This window comes from Canis lupus, chromosome 3 (genome assembly GCF_011100685.1).
Source record: "Canis lupus familiaris isolate Mischka breed German Shepherd chromosome 3, alternate assembly UU_Cfam_GSD_1.0, whole genome shotgun sequence".
In the NCBI taxonomy this organism is placed as follows: domain Eukaryota; kingdom Metazoa; phylum Chordata; class Mammalia; order Carnivora; family Canidae; genus Canis; species Canis lupus.
In genome coordinates, this window is record NC_049224.1 from 69,548,777 (window position 1) to 69,564,010 (window position 15,234).

The 15,234-nt window shown below is 43.7% G+C and overlaps 1 protein-coding gene across 4 annotated transcripts in view; it reads left to right on the top strand.

The window, feature by feature from the left end:
• Positions 1-15,234, top strand: part of CLNK (cytokine dependent hematopoietic cell linker) — a 201,857-nt gene that overhangs the window by 94,812 nt on the left and 91,811 nt on the right. The window contains exon 1 of one of the 4 annotated variants that reach the window (XM_038533379.1): positions 14,091-14,458. The exons of the other annotated variants lie outside the window; for them this stretch is intronic. Coding sequence (XP_038389307.1) covers positions 14,427-14,458 — 32 coding nt within the window. The 5' untranslated portion in view covers positions 14,091-14,426. Of the gene's footprint in view, positions 1-14,090; positions 14,459-15,234 lie in introns of those variants that run through there. 4 annotated transcript variants of the gene reach the window in all.

Below are 15,234 nucleotides of genomic sequence, written 5' to 3' on the forward strand. Positions count from 1 at the left end.
CCCAGGTATCTTTCTATAGGTTTTCCTAACCTGTGAGCAATTGAGAAACAGATCCTAACTTTTAGAAACTTAACACGAAATCAGAGAGGCAGGTGGGGAAGTGAATAGTCTCACAAACCAATATTTGCAAACCATAGTAAGGCCAGGGATGACTTAAGAGTAGATAAGAAATGAGAAATCATGAGAGCTAGCTCTCTGGAAGAAACATAGCACAGAGCTCTCGCTATGATGCAAGTAAAGAAACTGAGGCACAGAGGTCAAGTGGACTGCTCAAAGAATACATGAGCAGTGAGGGGCAGAACTAGGATTCAAGCCCAGATACATCATTAAAGTATAAATCTGTAACCATGAATTCAGGAAATTGTTAAAATACAGTATAAGAGCCATATTATGGGGATCCCTGGGTGGCACAGCGGTTTGGCACCTGTCTTTGGCCCAGGGCGTGATCCTGGAGACCCGGGATCGAATCCCACGTCGGGCTCCCGGTGCATGGAGCCTGCTTCTCCCTCTGCCTGTGTCTCTGCCTCTCTCTCTCTCTCTCTGTGCCTGTGACTATCATAAATAAAAAAAAGAGCCATATTATGAAATATTATGCAGACCATCAAATATGATTTCATGGAGGTATATTATGTACATATTTCCCCCCCAAAAAATAACATTTATTTGTGTGTGCTACAAGCCAGAGTATGTCAAGATCTGCACTGTGTGATTTTTCTTTTCTTGGCTTTCCTCGTATTTATTTTCTTAGTTTTCTACAATGTCCATGAATTTTTTTTTAGAGATTTTACTTATTTGAAAGAGAGAAAAAGCATGCACAAGCAGGGAGAGGGCACAGGGGAGGGAGAAGCAGACTCTCTGCCAAGCAGGGAGCCCAACAAGAGCTTGATCCCAGGACTCTGGGATCATGACCTGAGCAGAAGGCAGACGCTTAATCTACTGAGACACCCAGGCACCCCCATGCATTATTTTCATATTTAAATGTTATATAAATAAAAACATTAAAACCTAATTTTAAAAAAGAAAAGAAAGGAGAGAGGGAAGAGTGAGGGGCCGACTGTCCAGTTGTTGGAGAAAGAAAGAACTTTGTGTGAATAAACTAAAGGTCACTCAAGAGAATCAGAGGAACTAAAGACGGTGCTGGTGCACATCAGTGAAGCAGAAAGAAGAGCAAGAAGGAGAGAAAGAGAAACCGAAACAGAAACGTGGGGGCAAAAACTTGCTATCCAAAATCTATGCTTCTTAAAGATAATAATAATAACAAAAATATCCAGACCATTGCCCTCAGAGAAATCATCATTTCATGGATGTAGAAATTGAGGTCTGGGGTTCTGAGGCAATTTCCCTAAGACGAGACAGAGCTGGCCCCGGAGGACCCATGGTTACTCGGTGTAAAAAACATGGGCTCTGGGCAAAAAGATCTGGATGTGAGGCTGGCACCACACCTGCTAGCTGGACCGGACAAACCAGGATAGGAATAATCAATAATCAATCCCATGCCCATGAAGCTTCAATTAAATGAGCAGCTGAAATGAATGTGCCTGGTACAGAGCAGGTCCCAAGTATGGCTTCCTGTCCTAGTCTAGATGACCCCTTCTCCCCTCTAGATGGGTAACCTCCCCCAAGCCATGTCAGCCCTAAGCTATGTCAGTGGGAATTTGAAGGATCACACAATGAAAGAAGGCTTGGTTTTGGTGCCTCTCTGTCTGTCTCTCTTTTGTCTGTCTCTCTGTCTCTCTGTCACACAAGCACAGCCCCCGCCCCCCCCAACACACACACACGCACCCTTAGCACAATAAATGCCCAGTATTCTTCATTTCCAAAGTTCATTAACAATCTCTCTAGATCTAACGGGAACAATCAATTGGGAAGAGGGAATGAGCCCAGGAGGGCCCAGCTGGGTGGAGAAGCAGTGAGAAAAACAAACACAGATTGTTAAAATAACCTTACGGTGGTGTCAGTCTGGTGCATTTACCTCCACTCTCCCCCTTTAAACACAGAACACCTCCCCTCCAGGGCAGAGGACAGCCATGCTTTCAATTACGTTGGTTAATGTTTCCCTGTTACAGCAAGTCTCAAATCCTGTCAGACATCCCCAGGGCTGGGTTGATTGGTCTGTTAAAAGTCTTGGGTGGTTTTACAGCTCCAAATGCAGGAGATGTTCATGTCAAAGGCATCTTGGAGCTGTGTTCTTGGTGTGCCTGGGGCTTCAGGGATGAAAGCTTGTTCACATTCACATTATGGTGGTTATTATTCTCCTGCCTAGTAAAATGACTGCAATTCATTCTTCTTGGAAACCACCAAGAAAGATAGTGCGGACTCTTTGCCCTATTATCAGTGAAGTTGAACCAAGGAAGATTTGAGGCCCACCTGGGTTTGCCACCAGCTGGGTTAGACATATGGGGCTGGTCACCCTCCATCTATAGGGCAGTTTCCTCAGCCCACACAAGGAGTTTGGTTGGAGTCACATTTCCCAAAGTGTGTTCCTCTGAGCACTCATCACTGAGATTCTTCAGAAGAATTAAATGAGTTGTTTCTTAACCAAATCATATGGGAGGCAGGAGAAAGATAAACCCTCTCTCTTGCGTATTAGCACATTAAAGTTACTGAGAAGTGCTACGAATTATGCTATGTTTACTATCCAACGGGCTAAACCAAACCACTTGACACTAGGTTGCTTCTCCTCATGGAAAGTCTATTATTTAACGTGTCTTGAGATTCAGGTCCAGGATTACACATTAGTGCTTCTCTGTCCCGGCATTGACTGATTTCCTTCTAACTCTAATGCTCTGAACTGTTTGAATGATGTAAACCTAAACTGCAAAAGCTATTTACTTTTCTACCTATGGATGGGGAAGAAAGAAAGCGATCCAGAATGCTGGGCTGCATGCACATCTCCACGTTTAGGTTAAACACACTTGCTCAGTGTGGCATCTAACCTCTTCACTGTCTACCTTGTTACACTGGATATCGGTATCCTGACTAGGGGTCCCACTTGGGGTCAGGGTCCCCTCCGGTGGCAGCTGCAGCTCCACCGGCATCTTGGCCATTTCTGCCGCTAAACTCACAGCCACTAGAGGTCAGGGCACCAAGTTTGTAAATATTGTATCACTATGTGCCTGACACTTAGAAATAATATCCAAAATCAGTTGAGTGCTTATAATATGTGAGGCACCATCTTATTTAGTCCTTTGATATGTCCAGGGAAGTTGATGCTGGTACCACACCTGAGGCACAGATGAGGAACCTGGGGCTCAGCAATATGCACTGATCTTTCTTAAGTCCACACAACTACAAGGTTTGGGGCTGAGATTTGAATCCAGGGTATTGGATCCTGGAACTCTTGCTCTCATCACTGAATTATGTTGCCCAGAAGCACTGATGAGATGTTCAACAAATATGTATTAAAAGGAGAAAAGAGCAAAACTTTATTCAAGGAACTTTCTGGAAAGGGGTGCTTCTCTGATTATGTGCTCTCTGGATCTTGGGGCTAATGGTCTGTTAACCTTCTCTAATCCAGGAATTAATCTCTAAGACCCATAGAAGGACTTGTTAAGTCAGGAACTCCTTAAACAACCAGTGAGTTAACTGAGTTAAGGTGGATCCATTCCAGAGAATCTGGAATGAAAACTGTATATAGCATATATCTTTTAAATAATCCATTATCTTTGTTTAGTACATATCTTTTAAATAATATTTTAGCTACTCTGTTAAGGTATAATTTGCATAATAAAAATCATTGAATTGTACACTTAAAATAGATGAATGTCATAGTAGAGATTTTTTATTTATTGGTACTGAGGCTTCCTCCACCAAACCATGACCAAGGGTTTTGATACCAAAGTCATGCTCTTTCTTAATAAAGAACCAGCAGTGAGTGTGGTGGAGATATCTTTGCTATGGTGTGAAGGCCCCTTTCTGCCCCACACCTTTCAAATGAGGATTATACAAAGACCCTCTTCATGGGATCATGGCCCTCGTGCCTGTTATAGTCTGTCTATAACATGAGCTGTTAAATCCAGTTGCATTTAGTAAATTGCAAGCTCTCAGAGGAGGATAAGAAGAACCCAAGAATGAACAAGATAACATGAATGTCTGGAGAAGGGGCTTGAAATCAGGCGACCCAAGTTTGCTTTCCAGCATCACTCCTTTTTGAGCTGGGGGACTACGAGCCTCAGCTTCCTGGGTTGAGCTGGGTTCCAGGCTGGCTCTGCACCTAACAATCTACATGGCATTTTCCAAATAAAGGGGTAGAGCTCACAGGCATTTAAGTATTTTCTACTCCTGGAAATCTTTCGATGCCTAAAATGTCAGGATTCAGATTTCCCAGCAAAATCTTTTTTTTTCTTTTTTTGTCTAGGCTCTAAGCAACTATTGTTCCCAAATCACTTGCTTTTATGATCTAGACTGCAAATACCAAGTCCTGTTTTGCCCAGACGAAAGAGTGATTTGAGAACCATTTAACGGTGTACATTTTCTCAGCATCTCAATCACAGAAATACCTGGGATAAAAGGCTTAGTGCTGATCCGCTGTAAAAATTTGTGAAGTGTTCAATTACCCTTACAATTGTTCATCTCTTACCCGTGGAGCCCTGGTGTCAAGTCATGGGACAATGGACAGCCATTGGGAACTTTTTTTTTTTTTCCGTACACAAAAGAAGTTCACTATGAAGCCACAGGCCCCAGACCCCACCCGGAAAGTGAGCTGTCCTTTACTTTTCAAAATATGCGTCATCCTTTTCTTGACATTCTGTTCTTAATATCTTCCTGGAGAGGACAGAATAATAACAGTGAATCTGACAACATTGGCTTATGGAATCTGAGAACAGAATGATTTCAAGGGCTAGAGATTTCAGGGGCTAACATTTGTGGGTCTCAACTGGATGTGGTTCACTTGGGACACATGGCATATTTCTGGTAGCAACTCTCCCTGGGCCTTTAACTCAATGAACCCTAAAATGGAAAGGCCCCAATGACACTTAGTTTTCTCATGTTTAGTTACAGGCTTACTCATCCATTCCTTATTCTACAAATATTTCATAAATATCAATTATCTGCCAGTAACAGTGCTTGGGGCTGAGAATTAGAAGCTACACAAGATAGGTCCCCGCCCTCAGAAGCTCCTTGTCTCAAGATGTGTTGCTACTGTTCTGACCTCACCAGGATGTTCCTACCCTGTCTGTAGTTACAGTGTACTATGGTCAACATTATGAGAGCAGTACACGCAGAGCACCTGAGAGCCAGGCAACAGGCCACCTAACAGGTGGGGCAGGCAAGAATTGCTCAAGGAGACAAAGCGATCTTGGTTTTAAAAAGTGAGCAAGAGTTCTGGCTGAGGCAGTATGGGGAGTAGGAGGCACTCCATGGGTATGCAATGCTATATGCCAGGGGTAGTGCCTTTGTGGGAAAATGCAAAGGGACAAATGTGAAGGTTAGAGAGGGCCCAGCCAAGTGGCTCCAGATATAATCAATCAATGACAATACTTTGACAATTAAGTCAGTGTCTGAGTTTGGAGACTTTATGAGAGGTGTTAGCATAGACACTCCGGGTACCAAAAACTCACTGAAAAGGATAAAGCGATTAGTGCCCCCCGCCCCCCCCCCAAGAAAGACACAGAGTCCTAGTAAAATGGTGCGTCTTAGGAACAGAGTTATGTCTGGCTACTGCCTAGCTGTAGGGTGTGGGTACATGGCTCTGTTTCTGGATTTCAAGTCTCTCCTGTTTACATGAGGAGCTGTGAGCTCTAAGATTCTAAGATGGGGCGAGCTGGGGGGCCAGATATAAGAAGATGAGATGCAGGCTCAGTGTTTGTTCTGTATCTAGATACACAGCATCTCTCAGTCAGGCTTAACAACCGAGGAGTAAGGAGTGTCCAGGCTACAGATTTCTCACATTCTCACGTAAGAAGAAAACCAGGGCTAATTGTTTAGGCTCCCCCTTCTCGTACATTTAGTCTCCATGAATGACTATTAGGATGGGGTGTTGTGGAAAGAATCCTAGACTTAGGCCCAAACAGGAATAAGTTTGTCTGGCAGTTCCCACTTGTGGGAAACAGTATTCAACCCCTCGCCTCAGTTTCTTTATCTGCAAAATGGGGATGAGGATGCCAGAAGTCTGAGAAGATGCCCTGAGGACTCTATGTGTAAAGCACAGAGCACGCTGTTGAATTTAAACAGCTTTCTATCTGTGTTCTGATATTTTCTTTTTGAGGGTCATAGAAATCTATTTCAACCCATTCATAATGCTAAACATCCTCTGTCCTTTTTCTATTTCCTTTTCTTTCTTTTCTATCCTGGTTACAGTCTACTCCCCAACCCTCCCTACACACACACACACACACACACACACCTGTGTTTCCTATAGAAACAAAGCTACTTCTAACCACCAATTAGTGAGGTCATTGTCACAGGGAGAGTGGCCAAGGTGCTCCGAGAAGGATGGTAGCTCATAATGTTTAATTTTATTTCCAATCAGGTACTGACCACATTGTTATTACCCAAACACAGTCTCAAAGACTCCATCTGTCTCCAACTGATGTCTATTCCCGGTCTGCTGGCGGCAGTTCAGGAGTCTGGCCAGTCTAAAAACACAAAGTTCCTAAAACCAGAACCAGTTTATTTTCCTAACAGGTGATTACTGTGCTTGATTCTAATTTAGCTAAATCTGGCAATCATCTTTGAGGAGAGCTGGGTGGTGTTAGGACAAATTGGAGTACTTGGTCCAGAGGTGTGGGCCCATCTGCCGGTATAGCTCCAGGAAGACTAATTCATTCTGGAATCTCAGCCCCGGTGAGTGGTGGCCTAGAGCACAGAGCTACTCATGGCTTTTCTGTGGATAAGGATGCCACAGCCTGGGATATTTCACTGATGATGGGTTAGAGCTAAAGGATGCTGCCAATATGCGATTTTCTCCTGAACCTTCTAAGTAAACTTATTTAGCCATTCAGTCCATGTCACAATTCAACTTTTACACAACAATTTAGCAAGTTGTGTAACTATCGCCATAAATCAGTTGATTTACATCTCAATTACATCTTTCATCCCCTTTCAAGGCTATTCCTAGTCCCCAGCTCCCACCCTCTGTCCCAGGCAACAACTCCTCTACTCTCTTGTGGGCTAGATTTGCCTCTTCTGGTCACATCCATTGTATACTATGTGGTCTCCTATGCCTGGCTTCTTCCACTTCACGTGTTTTTAAAGTCTGTCCAAGTTGGGGCATCTGTAAAGGTTCACTCCTTTTAATTGCTAAATAGTATCCCATTGCATGAGTAATACCACATGTCATCTGTCCAGTCACCAATCAGTGGACACTGGGATTGTTCTCCATTCTGGGCTCTAATGAATAATCCTTCTAAAATCATCATCCCTGTGCAAGTTTCTGTGTGGCTCTTGGGTACATACCTAAGTGTGGCATTACTGGGTCATTTGGTACATTTGTGTTTACATTTTTAAGGAAATGTCTCCAGAATCTTGATTCTTTTGCATAAGCTCATTTGCTCTTTCCTTCACAACTAAAAGGCCAGTGTTTTTAACACAAACACCATACCCCACTCACCCTTTCTCCCTACCTCCTTATAGCCTAGGATTAAAAACAAAAAAAAAAAAAAAAAAAAAAACAAAAGCTGTTCTTTCTCTCCTGGTTGCAGACACAGTGGAAGAGATGTGAAGGGTTAAAATGCAAAGAGAACCTACAGGAGGAGTTAAGAAAGTCATTTTTCTCTCTCCTGTTCCCTTTTCTGTATGGTTCAGGAAAGACAGAGGTTACCGGAAAATCAAGCCTTACGTTCGTTTCAGACGGTTGTCGTTGTGCATGAATTACTGAAGTCTTTATCTTTCTTTAATGCTCTGAGCAAACGTTAACTATTGTCGAAATAGAATTTAATTTACTGGCGAGTTTGGGTACCTACTTAGTGCCGAGCACAGAAAAAGATGTGAGTAGAGAAGTAATTTCAAATGAGGAGTACCCTCTCTCTCCTTCATCAGCTTGCAGTGTCATTGGTGAGAAGCCCACACCTTATAATTACTCATCACGTTGTAGTTCAGGAGGGGGTTGTGGATCTGCCCTCCTCTTTAGCTCACATCAATCCTGTTGACAAAGAATTCTTTTCCAGGGGGTAAAAGAGCAAAGCATATTTGAACTTGGAACTGCCCCGGGCATATAGCTCCTCCAGCAATAAAGGAGAGATGCTGGAGTTGATGCTGAGTACAGGGAGGGAGACAAGAAGTCATCAGGATATTTGGGAGGAAAAAAAAAAAAACTAAAAAAAAAAAAAAAAAAGGATATTTGGGAGGGGAGCAGGAGGCCCACTGATTTACATACACTTGGGGACTTGGGACAGGGAGGGGCGGAAGGCAACACAGTTCTGTGGGATTTTGTTCCTTTTGTGTTCCTATACTTGAAAGGAGAATAGAATTAACATTTACTGGGCACCCAGCCTCACATCACATCTACGAGACATTAGTGATGTTGCCACTTTAGAGATAAGAAACATGTGGCTCAGAGCAGTCTAATCATCGCCCCGGGCCAGAAACCCAGAGCCTAATCACAGGTGTGCTATATACCAGCTATTTCTGGCACCAAAGCTGAGCTCATCCTGCCAATAGGACACTGTAAACAGTTATTGTTCTGGTAAACTTTAGTAAATGTTTAATAAACAGCTCCTGAGCTGGGCAGTGGAGGGGGGGGGGAGGAACATATAAATGTACACAATCTGCTATAAATGTTGCTGATATCTAGGATGTACAGTATGCAATTTACAAATAATAATGAAATATACAGCGCTCTTTATTGTAAATTTCTGTAGAGCCAATTGATTCTCGCAGAATGACTTCACTGATTTTTGTTGAACTCATATCCCCAACCAACCTATGGTTGCAACTGACAAATGAGTACAGTTCTAACATCAATATTGACTGAAGTTTTCCTTTACATGAATGAGTAAAACAAGAGAAACAACAAACAAGCCTGCCAGAGCTTTGCTTGTCAGTGATGTGAGCAACTTCTTTGCTGAGTCGGAAAAATATCTCCTTAATTTCGGTGCTATTCACAATATCCAAGCAACGGACATGGCACACTTTTTTAAAAAGTTATTTATTTATTAGAGAGGGAGAGAGAGAGAGAGTAGAGTAGGAAAAAGGGCAGAGGGAGGAGGGAAAGCAGATTTCCTGCTGAGCGTGGAGCCCAACGCAGGACTCGATCCCTGACTCTGAGATCATGACCTGAGCCAAAGTTGGATGCTTAATCAGCTGAGCCAGCCAGGCACCCCTGACATGGCACACTTTTAAATTAAACCTACTTTATTAACATTTCCCCCAACATTTTCTTGCATTAGTCTATCAACAAAGCAGTAAGCAGACTCTGACTTATAGCACGGGCCAAGTTCAGTGGTGTAAATGTTCCCACAGTGGCCAAAGTCAAAACCGATGTGATGTCACTAAATGCAGGGTTGGGAAGGACGTACATGTTTCCACCACGGATAGAATAGGTGTGAATAGCATCGAACCACAGGCAATAGCAAAGGTAGCAAAATAATTAGGAGAGGATATGTTTGGGTATTTATTAGTTTTGTTTTTATTATAATTTATTTGATGGTAATTTTATGTAATTTAAGTTTTAACAAGTCATTTACCAACTGCATCTCAAATTCCTGCCATAGTTAACAATCAGCCCCACTGTGAAGTGTGAATGCACTCCAGCATGCCACCAATAACACCACCAATAGCTCCCAGTAGCACCCCTCACCTTCTCCCACTCCATGTGGGTCTGAGGTGGAAGGCCTCCTCCATTACTGACACCTTACAGCTGGAGAAATAAGGTCTGGAGATAGCAAGCCCTCTGTGAGGCAGATGCTGAGTGAGAACCATTGGCATTGCCTGTCTTCTCCAGCCAGTGTGGTGGTCAGCTCCCCCCAAACCCCAATTCTCTGCTTCCTCTAGAATCCTAGGCACAGCCTGCTCTGTGCTCCAGGGGGGACAAAACATCTCCAGCAGGCCATCAAAGACGAAGGAAGTTGTTAGAATAATGCAAAATAGAATAGAGAAAAACATGAAATGCTGAGACACTTGCTTTTTGAATGGTTTCCAGAAGAACCAGCATTAATTAAGGAGAGATGAACTCTGTGGATGGGTTGGGAGAAGGTGTGGGGGGGAATGCCACAGAGTCTCAGTGATTGCTACAAGGGTGATGACACCTCCCCAGTCCCCCACAGCCCTGCTGTGCCCGTGACCTACCCATGCATCTTTCTACCTGCTGTGATTGCTTACCTTCTTTCCTGAGGACAGACATCCTTCTGTGCCTTTTCTATGGGAGGTAAGAATCTTAGCTTTGTTCACTGACATATCTCAAGCATGAGGACAATTCTTGGCCCATACTCTGCACTCAATGAGTACTGTTGAATTAATTCTGATAAAGATTTCCAGCTCAAATATTTATTGAGGACATAATGTATGCCAGGCCCCATTGTAAGCATTTTACATGCATTACACCTCATTTCATTCTCACAGTACACTCCAACCAGCCCCATGCAGGAGCAGGCCAATGGCTCATGATGGCCCCCATTAGGGTGCAAGGTGGAAGCTGCAGAGAGCTAGCTGTGGGAAATGTCAGGGAAACCATGGAAGGCCTGTTTGCCATGTTCAGGACATGAACTGTAAGTGCAGCGAGAGGCCCAGCCTCAACATGGTGGTTGGATGGGGGGAAGTGAGATACGGTGGGACTGGAGGGAAAACATTGCTGCCAATGGTGTTATAGATCCCCACAGGGAGGAGGGTGGAGCTGAACCCAGATGCTGGCAGCTTCTAGAATTTTTCCCATGCTCCTCTTAGTTCCCTTTCCTGTCTTGATTTCTCTTCCTTTCTTTGGACCTTCTGGAGTCAGAACATGTTAGGTGAGGAGATAGAGAAAAGTATATTATCTTGAGAGGCCACATGCTCTAGAAACCTCTCTTGCTCTGTAAACAAGAGGCCCCTCCCTGGCATCCCTGCAGACGCAGGAGGTTAGTTATGTCCCCTTTTACTCTTGAGTTTTCACTGGGTGTGTACTAACCAGGCACAAATTGAGCATTTGTTCTGAGGGATTTTTTAAAAATACACATAATGCTTCTTTCAAGGCATTTTCTATCCACATCCAGAATCTTTCAGGCATGCCCATCTATAAATTAAATTCCACTATGAATACATCTTTGGATGTATAAAAAGGGTAATTCACTGTTGTTATTGTATTTGCTCATTACATACCCTGATGGTCTATTAGAGGCTACATCCCCTGACAGTTAAGTCAGAGGAAAAAAAGAGAGAGAGAGAGAAAGCCTTTGAAAAGCTAATCTGTAAGACTTCTATTTTTCTTGGTTCATTTGTTTCCTTTAACTGAATCAAAATTTAAACAAAAAAAAAAAAAAGGAAATGGGAATAAGGTTTTGTGGGTTTTCTTGAAAACTGGACATAAAGGATTCAGGATTACTTTCTTATGTTCTAAATTAGATTATCTCTCTTTTGTCTTTCTTTATTTCCTCAAGAAGATTAAAAAGAAAATGAGGAGAAATTATTTACAAGACACACAAAGGAGTTTAATTAGAAGGACAAGCACTGGGGAAGTGAAGGTCAAATGAATGGGCCTTGAGCACCACAGGTGTAGCCAGGAGCTGTGCCCAAACCTTCTCGGTCTGCATGTGGTTCACTTAGGTGGGCCATTCCACTTCTCTGGGTCTAACTTTCCCCATTTGTAAGATTAACAGCTTCCAGGAGAGGATATCTATCTTTCCATTCAGCTTCGTGCTCTGAGAACCTTTGAGGCTAAAATTTTGAAAAAGGAGCTAAATTCAGACACCACTCTCCATTCTGCATCTATAACCCACAGGCAGAGCTGGTCTCTTCTGGAATATTCTGAGTCCATTTTCTGCCTTAATAAACAAGAATGAGTAATTCCCTCAAGAGAGTCCTGCCTCTTAAGTTTATAGATCTCGTGCACAAATATTTTGTCTGCTGTTATTCTGTGTGAGGGGAGTAACAGGAACTCAGAGTTTTGGTGGGAGATGTGTATACCAACAATGACCATGCAAGTGTCACTCCCTGAAAATCCAAGCCTGATCCATTTCAACAGAGAACCCAGAGCCTCTCTCTGAGTCAGGGGAAGCTAAAGGAGGGAGTATCGCCCAAGTGGATCCCAGGAGTCTAAAGAAAGTTCAGAAAGGGGCCACCTCCTGGCCAGCTATAAATCCAGTAGTCAGAAATCAAAGCTATGAACAAAAGAAAAATCAGGTCAGAACCAGGTAGACTGTCCTGAAATTGTATAGCCATTCAAAGCAGGAGTAAATGAAGATAGGAAGCCATGGATAAAAGAAAGGCAGAGGGATGGGCTACTTGCTCACAAGCTTGGTTACCATTCATGTGGTTGCCAGCTTCACAGAGTATTTTCCACCTATATCTCCAGGCCAAATACAATGCCCAGCAAATAGTAGCTACTCAACAAATATTTGACTTGTGGAATGCACCAGGGTCTGCTACCCAATTTCAGTTTGGTTCAGTTAAGGTTTTGAGTCTTAGAGGAACTTGTTCCCACAACCATGAGAGGCAGAGCCTCTCTGGAGCACTCAATGAGGTTGCAGAAGGAGAGGGCTTAGGTCAAGGAGGAGGGTAGGGGCTTAGGAAACTTAGCTGTCATTCATTAAGGTGGAGAGCAAGCACCATTCTGACTCACAAAGAGACACGGGACATCTTCCTAAACACATTCTTTAAAAGATTAATTTATTTATTTAAAAGAGAGAGAGTGGGGGGCAAGGGCAGAGAGAGCAGATCTCCAAGCATACTCCCCATTGAGCAAGGAGCCCCACACTGGGCTCAACCTCACTACCCATGAGATCATGACCTGAGCTGAAACCCAGAGCCAGACGCTTAACTGACTGAGCCACCCAGGTGCCCCTTCCTAGACACATTTTCAAAAGATGCCTGGAAAACAGGGCATCTGTGCAGGGCCCAAAAGAACAAGAGGTGTTGAAGTTGTGCGTGTGCAGAAAAAAGAGAGGAAGAGAGAGAAATGAATCACAGGCAGAGGAGACCACATGCCAAAGAGAATCTCAGCGAGCTCTACTTCAGCCTAGCAGGAGGTCCAGTTTGTCTGAAATGTAGGCTTATAAAACAAAACTGCAGAGTTGAAATGATAGTGGAGACAAAATTGTAGGGGCTTCTTCCAGAGAAAGGGGTTGATGTCAAGGAGATTAATTAAGGAGCTCTTGCAGGGGGGCTTCAGTGAGCACAGGACCCATGAGTTAAGTCATCCTCTGCCAAACTTGTAAAACATAGTGCATATGCACACCCCACTTGTGACATGGCTTTTAAGACTCTGCCACTAGACTTTCAGTTACTTGTGAATCAAGATTCTTATTCACCACTGCTTAACACAGGGACAGGAAAGTGCTCAGGATACGTTCAGTAATGATTCATCAGGGACACACCGACCAGTCCTACCCTCTGATTTTATGCCTACACCATGTAGCGATGGTAGGCCCAAGGTGGTTAAGTGGTGTGAGACAACACGATGAGGCCGTAAGGTAATTGGGGCTCAAACCCTAACTCTAACTCTGAAGTTACTCAGCCATGCTTCTTCCCCTCCAGCTGGCTATCCCCAGAATCATCCAGGATTGTAGGTATAAACACAACAGATAGGAGACATTGGACAAGACAGACAGAACCCTCCGGGCAATTCCTTAAAACTGAAACTGGTTCAAAATATAAGTCTATCCTATATCCTGGCCATTTCCCTCACTTTCTGCCATACATGTAGTGTCAGGCAAGACAGGAACAGCCTCCAGAGTCCTTGAATTGTGATCTCCTGGTGTGCAGAGACTCGGGGAGTACTTTGTTGCATTCTTGTCCCTGAACAGGAGCCGAAATCATGAGTCATCAGCAGTGTTTGCCTCCCAGCAAATGTAACTTCCTATGGGATATCTAGGCATGGGTTCACTGCAACAATCCAGATGGGTGATAAGGCCATGTCCCACAGATGAGAGCACCCATTGTGTCCTCATTGGCAGCTCAAACCCCAGTGTGACTCAGGCATGGAGGGAGAAAGAACATCCCATGGTGGGGGCCATGGTAACCAGACACAATCTTCTCCCATGGCCCCACCCCTAGGTCTCCTCAGCAGAAACCAGCTCTAAGCCTTACTGAGCCCTAGAAGGATCCTTCAGGGCAAAAAGTCTTCTGTGTGCATATCTTTCCCCTTTCATCAGACACTTGCTATGGTGCACAGTGGAGTCTATTACATGTGGAGTCCATTCAGTGAAGGAACAGGTTCTTACACCAAGATTTGCCTAAGTATGGGACTGGAGCCCTGTGTCTTTTGACTGGAACCCTGAGTCTTTGTTTCATCATCTGTAAAACAAAAACAGCATGAATTGCCCTCATCAAATTTGAAGGTCTGTCATGAGGATTCAATGAGATCACCTAGGGCAATATCCGGCACATGGTAGGCACTTACTAGCTTTTAATTGCATTTTCTTTCTTCCCTGTGTGTTGAGAGGCAGTTCCCAATGAGTAAATGTTTGAGGAGTATTTTGGTCAGGGTTCTCCAGGGAATAGAACCAAAAGAATACATACATACATACATACATACATACATACATACATACATAGATTTATCTTAAGAACTTGGCCTACACGATTGTGAGAGCTGGCAAGTCTGAAATCTATACGGCAGGCCAGCAGGCTGGAAAGTGGAAAGTCATGTAAGAGTTGTGTTGCAATTTTGAATCCAAATTCTGCAGGGCACAAGCAGGAAACTTGGGCAGAGTTTCCATACTGCTGTCTTGAGGCAGAATTTCTTCTTCCTCAGAAAACCTCGGTCCTGGTTATGAAGGCCTTCAACTGATTGTGTGAGACCCACCCACATTATGGAATCTCATCTACTGTACTCCAAGTCCACTGATTTAAATGCTAATCACGTCTGGGCAGTTGAACCTTAGTGGTTCAGCTGGCTAAGTATCTGACTCCTGGTTTTGGCTCGGGCCATGATCTCAGGGTTGTGAGATTCAGCTCATGTCAAGCTCTGTGCTGAGCATGGAGCCTACTTAAGATTCTCTCTTCCCCTCCCTTCTGTCCCTTCCTCCACCACTAGCACACACACACTCTCTCTCTGTCTCTCTAAAACTTAATAAATAAATAAATGTTAATCACATCTAAGAAATACTTTTTCAATAACATAGAGACTATTGTTTGACCAGACAACTGGGCATCATAGCCCAG